The following is a 7,587-nucleotide window of genomic DNA, read 5'->3' on the forward strand; positions in this document are numbered from 1 at the left end:
GACTGAAAGCTGCCAAAAAAAAAACAAAAAAAAACGCGTGCACAGTTTAAAGAGATTCTGGCACCTCTCAGAAGATCCAGCATTTTAGTTGACATAGAGCTCAAAAATGTAAAGAGAACATTTTCATACACCTTTAGATTTATTTTAAATAAACAAGAACGTTCTGCAATGTACAAAATGTACAAAAAAAAAAGAGCAAGGGCAACAGCCCAAAGGAAGAAGTTCAAAAGTGTTCATTTTTCAAAACATGTATTAACTGAATGATTTAAATGACCTAAATCTTTGCCCAGATAAATCCCGTAAATGACTGACACCAGCCAAACAGAAATAATGCAGAAAGTCACACAGAACTTGAAGGAACGGGAATATCCAGAGTTGCAGCCCTCTACCGATCACCCTCCATCACTTGAATGACTCATTCTTACCTAAACATCATATTTAGCTCAGAAACTCAAATATGGCGAAACAGCAGAGGGTCTTTAATGGTGTTTAAAGTCTTCAAACTGCAATACTGTCGGTGCTGACCTATAAAAATAGAAAGAGGGCTTTTACATCAAAAGTTTGACACGGACAGTCAGTATCTACATGTGTGCAGCAGACATAAAATGGCATCTTCAGATCGGATGCTGTGGTGAACGGCACCAACGAAGAAGGAAGTAAAAGGATGGAGCTCAGAGGAAATAAACAGGTTCAAACTCGTCTTTCACACAGAAATACGTCAGTTCATGTGTGAGGAGACATCATTTTCTGCCTTAGCTGGGAAAGAGGTCCATGTGGCAGCAATAAAAATTAAAAATGACAAAAAAATACATATTAATATTATCCTGCTTAGAGCAGCGACTCTCTGTCACCAGCCTCAGTGACAGGATGTTGCCTTTAAAGCCCTCTGGTTTCACTCCACACGTAATTGTCCTCCTGCCTTGTTGGAATGTGGAATATCACCAATCGCTCACACATACCAGAGGCAGCGAAACATTTGATGTAAGTGTCACACTTTCAAGAGATCTGCCACAGGAAACACAATATTGTGTCTGAGCTGAACATCTTTAGGGTCAAGTATCATTTCTGGGGACAGACTTGTCTTGAGGTAGAAGACAACAGTCAGCTCATCCAAGTGAAGAACCGTTTATCTCCTGGAAGACTCCTTATTAATGATGGCTCTAACTGGCAGGATGGAGTTCAGGTCCTTGTTCGACTTGAGTATCCGACATGACTGCACAGACACAGAGAGACAAAAAGCAACAGGATTATGCACAATTCGTGTCAGACCTGCATGGCTTTATGAAGGAGAGAAATTTGGAGAAGCAAGTCATCAGGACGGTGGAGTACCTCAGCAAACTGAGCTTTAATGGCATCAAACTTGTACTTCTCATGGACTGCCCGGGCAACGTTATTCCTTTCAAACGGCTCTGGAACACAAAGAGTCGCTGTAGCATCTACAAGATGATGATCTGATCATATAGGATCTGTGTTATGCTCATCAGTCTCATTTTCTGACCACAAACATTTTGGAAAGACTAATCATTTTGTGAAAATGTCCACAGTTTCTTTTTATGCCTCACCGAATAAATACTTTGCGATTTTGAGTATCCCAGTTGTCCAATTTTCTCAGAAAATTGGAGGAGCTCAAATGTTTTGCCCGATTGGTGGGCCGACCGGATTTATGATGGTTGAAAACTTTTTACACAATCTCACATATTCCCTGATGAACCAATTCAATTTTACAATCAAGGAGATCAAACCTAAAAAAAAAAAAAAAAAAAAAAAAAGAATGAACACTCACTCCCCCCTCCATTTTACACCTTCCTGGGGTTGAGCTGAGCTCTCTCGGGTCTCTAGAAGGATATGTGATCTTTGGGGTTATGGTGTTCAGATTTGATCTTTTTAATTTTCTCCCTCTGAATTTGTTAAAAAAAAAATTTATTTAAAAAATAAGTTTAAATTACAAACTTTAAAATTTTACTTTGGACACTTGACCTCTTTTTCCTTTTTCCAAATGTTCATTCCAGACCACAATAATAACGAACTCATGAGCACGATACAGACCGCTGCGATGTGTTGTGCCACAGAGATGTTTACCTTCCACACATATGAATTTGTTTCGCCACTCCAGAGAATTGTTCTTGGGCAAAGCGGCGGCCTCTCGCACAGAGATCACCTGTTTGTCCCAACTGCAAGAGACAGGAAAAACCCAACAACAATGCAGTCATTTAGTGCTCCCCCGACTAAATGTAAGCACAATGTCCCGGGCTGTCAAAGTTCCAGCCCATTAGGTAGGAATCAAAAAGAAACCATAAACAAGACATTCAATTCACTTTAATGGAATCAAAGTAAAACCAAACACCTGTAGTGCGACTGTTGTGAGTTTTTCAAACTCATTGTTAGAAGAAAAAGTCAATCAAATAAAAAAAATAGAGCCCATCACTTTAAAAACATCTTCTGAAAGTATGAATAGCAGTGAAGATCATACAATAGACCTGCTGCAGGCAAAAAGCTCAAATATTCAACATGTATGACCTGGTTTGAGTGTCTGACACCATTCCATGTATTAAAAAAAAGAAAAGAGAAAAAGTTCAAATCTGTGCATGTCTGGAGAGCGAGTTTTCAGTTCAGCTTTTCAGATATGGCATGGGAGGGTCTGAATTACACATACTGCAAACACAGGGATCGTGGCATGTCATGTTAGTGCTGTGTAAGGCCAAAGGTCCCACCTGCTCCTGCCCCTCCGCCAGCAACATGAAACCAGAGGAGGATGCAGGACAGAGGAAGGTGAGGACAGACGGAGGACTGGAGGGGGAGAAGAAGTTGGCAGGAAGAGCGAGAGATGAGGAACAGAGCGGGAAAAGGAGAAGGGGAAAGAAACACATGTGCATGAGCAGCTCTTGAATCACACTGTGGTGTGATGTTCTTGGAAGGTACCTGAACTCTGTGGCGTAGTATCTGAGAAAGCCCAACAGCAGCTCTCCCAGAGAGGACTGGTTTCTTGAATTGAAGGGAGGAATGTGTTTGGGTCCCTCTGGAACCATGTCTATGTCCATGAAGGGACTAAAACACTCCTAAAAATCAAGACACAACACAAAAGGATAAAGACTGACACGGTCATGCATGTTTGAAATGGTTTACTGCCGTTTTAAATGTGGAGAATAACCTCCTCGGGTTAGGCAATAAAATGTAAAAACTGTGAGAAGAGGGTAAAAATCAAACAGCCAAACTGATGCAAAACCACCAAGGCACTTACTGGGTAATCCCTTTGTAGAGAGGGAAGGACAGGTTCTTTCAGAGCTGATGAGAAAACAACCCATTACAAACAAGTTGAGATTGCCAGCAAGTCGGTACAAATGGAAAAGAAAAGAAATTTGCATGCGTGCGTGACAGCACTAACTCTGGAGGTAGTGAAGGACCATCAGCACCAGCGTGTAGCTGCTTAATGTTCCTTTGCTGGCATCATTGATTTGATGATGCCGTGCCCATTTCTTCACGACAAGAATCAAGGGTTTTATCCTGAGATCGGCTGAGAGAAACAAGACAAACACAGCAGGTCAAAATGAGCGACTGCGTACAGCTTAACTTACCCAAACAGGGGACGGTCACAGTTAGAGACGGTGCACAATTACACAGAAGATGTTGGGACAGAATCCTGCTTTCAAATAAGGCTTTATTATCCATTTTACCCACCATAGGCGTAGCTCCTTAGAAGGAACGTGTTTCTGATGCCCACTGTGTTGTTAATATTCAGATCAAACTCCAGATCACTGAGAAAAGGTAAAACACAAAGAGTCATACATACATTAACACTTATTTATGACTTGGTGGTGTAAAAAACGGGCTTCAGTGACTATTTAGCTCCTACCTGCCTTTCTCTCTGAACCTGAGGATCGACACTTTGGCCCTGATCAGCTGAATCCCCTCTACATATGCTAAAAATCAAAACATACATGATGAGATCGAATGACGTTTAGGTTTCTGTAAATCTGAAGTGATTTTTAACTGAGTAAACACCCCCACCTACTGGACACTGACAAGAGAGTGAAACGTGGGGGAGAAAATTCCACAACTCCTCAGCATTTATGATTTTGTGTGATAAAACAAGTCTATATTACAACATTAAACCAGAACATTAACTCTGCTGAACGTGATGGGGAGAGACTGATTTGATCATCTCACCATAATACAATGCTATGCAGGGAAAAGTTCAGATCATGGGACTGATGCGGATGTGTTATAATGTAAGCTACATGGTGTTTATGTCCAAAAATGACTGGAAGTTAACAGCAGAGTTACTTACAGAGCGATCTGAAAACTTTTTTGAGTTGAGACAGGACAGAAACGGGATCGGGTCTTTTCTGAAACCAAAAACAGATGACAGCACGTGTGTTCAGGAGGAAATGGGCGTCTATGGCTGCAACTGGACGGCATGTACGGCACAAAGCCACACGTACTTACAGTTCCTTTGATGACGAGACACAGATCAGCATCGCTGCTCCGGCAACCCAGTCCATTCATAGAGGATCCGGTCAAATAAAGCCGCCCCGCTGTGAGAAACGCACTTGTTGAAAAAAACATATACATATACAAAAGAAAAAAAAACACTTACGGTACATCTAACACACACCTGCATAGACATGTTGTATGTCTTGCTGCAGCCGAGCTCGACACACCTCCTTCCGCTCCAGATCTGAAGTCTGCTGCTGGCACGCCTCAAAGAGCGCCACCATCTGACCACTCAGCTGAAAGCACAAACATGGAGCAATAAGCCAAACAAATCTGCGACACTTAACATACACCAGCTTCAGGTTAGTACATCAGAGGATACCTTGTCTTTGGCAAAGGACCGGAGGCTGTTGGAGCTTTCTGGAACAGAAAGCCCCTGTGGGTGGAGATAGAGGTGTGGACCGGGAAAGGAGTAATCGAAACCAGTGACGGATGATCTCGAAGACTCAGCCACTGCTTCGTCGGGACGCCGAAGGGGAAGAGGAGCCCAACGTAAAGGGGAGGCTTCTAATGGTTGGGGAATGGAGTCGGTGCGTTGACGCTTCACGGCGTGGGGGCTGTATTCGTTCCTGTGCCTCCTGGAAGAACCAGAATGATAAATAAGCATATGCAGACTGTTAAAAGAGAAGTGCTCATAAGATAAAGGGAAGTTCACAGAAATGGAAGCATGAGAAAGAGATTATTTAGTCATTAATTGATGCTGAAATATCCTACTTGCGCCTTTCGGTCCTAGTCCATGTGGGCGGAGCGACGGCTGTGGAGGTGGATTGCTGAGGGTTCCATTCATAAGGAGGCAACCCCTCCAGTTCAAGAACTTGGAAGCTTACAAAAAGACATAAACACAAACGTGTCATGAAGAAAAAAAAACAAAAAAAAAACATGCAAAAATGTGTAAGTGATGAATAAATGATAACCTGTCAGTCTCAACCGTCTATCTCAATTTTGGTGCTGCAATGCACAAGACTCACATCCGGAAACCTGAGCTGTTTAGTGATCTGTCAGAGGTTGTTAGTTTCTCAAACAAATTAATCTAATTTCCTCAAACACACTCCTGCCTTCTCTTTAGGTCTGAGCTTCCCAGCCAAGACGATAGTGGCAAATGCTGCAGCGTTCTCTAAAGGGAAATGCTTGTATCTTTAAACCTGGGCTTTCTTTCATTTTTTCAATTAAGTGTGACAACTATCTTTGTAATGTAAACTATGAATAGTAGCAGCAGCAAAACAAACCAGCAGGACAATAACTGCATCAAAGTACAAATTAACTGTCTTTGCCAATGATAGGCTGATAGTAAAAATACCAGCAGTTTGCCAAGGTACGCTGTATTTCAGGAAGGTCCTGTTTTCTCTCTGCCTCCATGATTCGCTTTCTATCAGAGATCCTCTTATTGAAAAAAAAATGGCCCGATTCTTAATATTTTGTCTCCATCAATAAAATTCTACCAAAGGACGGCGAGAAACAGATTTAAACATACCTAAACCTATCCAAACTTTTCTATGAGCTGAACAAAAAGCTGAAATGGGAACATCTTCATTTCCACGTTGATGTCTTCATTAAACCAAAAAAGATATTCAGTTTTACTGTCACATGTGACAAAGAGACAAAAAAACAAACAAACACCGTATCCTCATTTCTAAGATGTTTCTGACACTTTTTAGAGTTTTGCTCGAAATATCCTTGCGTTACAATCACAGTCCGTGAATTTCTAAAGTTTCGCTAACAACGCTGTGGACGTCCAGTCCGCTACCGCAGCTCGTGCCCTCGTTTTGGCTCACCTGTTGCCTCCCTCCTGGCTTTCGTGGTTGTAATCGTAACATCGGCGTACCGGTGGCGGCGGGTACGGACCGGTTCTGAAGCTCGACCACCCCCTTGGAGCCGAGTTGCGGTGAAACATCGTGCACCACTTCACGGAGCTCCAGCATCAAACTTAACTGATGTTCTGAGATCAAAAACAAAAACAAAACAACAACAAATAAACAAAAAAAAACAACACAGAACAACACTAGAGCTCTTAGTTTACTACAGAAAAGGAACAGTTACAAATGTCTGCACTGTTATCCTATATTTCCCTCTCAGGCAGACTGCTAGAGAAGTTATTGAGGAAATCGAAACTTACTGGGGATTATACAATGTAGAAAGCTAACCATTTGTGGCTGACTAGTAGCAGCACTTGGCTAGCTCAGTTAAATACCAACCACTACCTTGAAAATGTTGGCGGTTCTCTTAAGATTTATAAGATGAGATCTATAAGATTTATAAAATGCTTAAAACTCTCATTTAAAAGTCATAACCCATACAACACGCACCACTTACCAAAGTGGATGTCACATGTAAACAAAACTGGCGACGCTAATTTCCTGCGTTCACACTTCCGTATTGAAGCCATGACGTAATTCAACTTGATTTAAAGGGGACGTGTTCGTGTGCTCTGTAAAGGGCAAACCCACCTAAAAGTACAATTTTAACAAAAAAAGACCTTTGTCATTGTACTGGACGGTGAAGTCGATTAAATAAATGCCCGTTTACGTGACTGTATGCGCCTGCTCTTTAAAAAGCTGCTTCAGATAACAGTCCCCTGATGTATATTCAAATCAGTTTAATTTGAATGTGGGCCTTGGATCAGATAAGTTAAGTAAAATCACCAGTGTTGCTTATCATCTTATCCGTCACCCATTGTCTGTTGAGAGGCTCCGGGCTTTTGCTCTGGGGGACTTGAGACAAGCTAGTTTTATAAGCAAAACAAACAAACAAATATCTCTTTGTGCACAGAGTTTTCATCGTATTTCAGTGATTAAACAGCCAGTGAATGGAGAGAAAAACAATAGAATTGAACATATCTGCGCTTTGGCACTACATTTACAGGCACAATAAATGGGAGACTAATGATGTGAGCCCTTTTACTTTGAAATAAAGTATTTTCACTAGCTCATATCATAGGTTACATTAAATTATCAGCTCCTCAGTTCTATATGGATTGGCATTTGCCTGATATGGCTGTATTTGCATATGTTCTTGTGGTTATTAAAGGTAGCCTGTTTCCTCACACCCGTAAGGCTCAGAACTCGATCTTGTCGTTATTAGATTATTTTTGCTAAGATA

The 7,587-nt window shown here is 41.5% G+C and overlaps 1 protein-coding gene across 3 annotated transcripts; it reads right to left on the minus strand.

Moving 5' to 3' along the window:
• Positions 1-214: 214 nt before the first annotated feature.
• tent2 (terminal nucleotidyltransferase 2) lies at positions 215-6,875 on the minus strand. Of its 3 annotated transcripts, XR_011916411.1 has the most exons (16): positions 6,802-6,875; positions 6,264-6,419; positions 5,206-5,313; positions 4,814-5,069; positions 4,613-4,727; positions 4,444-4,532; positions 4,286-4,343; positions 3,851-3,917; positions 3,676-3,752; positions 3,383-3,511; positions 3,239-3,282; positions 2,920-3,056; positions 2,080-2,171; positions 1,330-1,409; positions 513-1,213; positions 215-420 (listed from the first exon to the last, which is right to left on the minus strand). XR_011916411.1 is itself a non-coding variant. In XM_072388048.1 (15 exons), the coding sequence occupies exons 2-15, from the start codon at positions 6,380-6,382 to the stop codon at positions 1,127-1,129; spliced, it is 1,458 nt and encodes a 485-aa protein (XP_072244149.1). In that variant the 5' UTR covers positions 6,383-6,419; positions 6,802-6,875; the 3' UTR covers positions 215-1,126. The 3 variants fall into 3 exon arrangements, 2 of the variants coding, with proteins under 2 accessions (XP_072244149.1, XP_072244150.1); XM_072388048.1 differs by having other exon boundaries at positions 215-1,213; XM_072388049.1 differs by having other exon boundaries at positions 215-1,213; positions 6,264-6,427; positions 6,802-6,848.
• Positions 6,876-7,587: the final 712 nt, after the last annotated feature.

This window comes from Leuresthes tenuis, unplaced genomic scaffold (assembly GCF_036924035.1).
Source record: "Leuresthes tenuis unplaced genomic scaffold, fLeuTen1.0.hap1 SCAF_6, whole genome shotgun sequence".
In the NCBI taxonomy this organism is placed as follows: domain Eukaryota; kingdom Metazoa; phylum Chordata; class Actinopteri; order Atheriniformes; family Atherinopsidae; genus Leuresthes; species Leuresthes tenuis.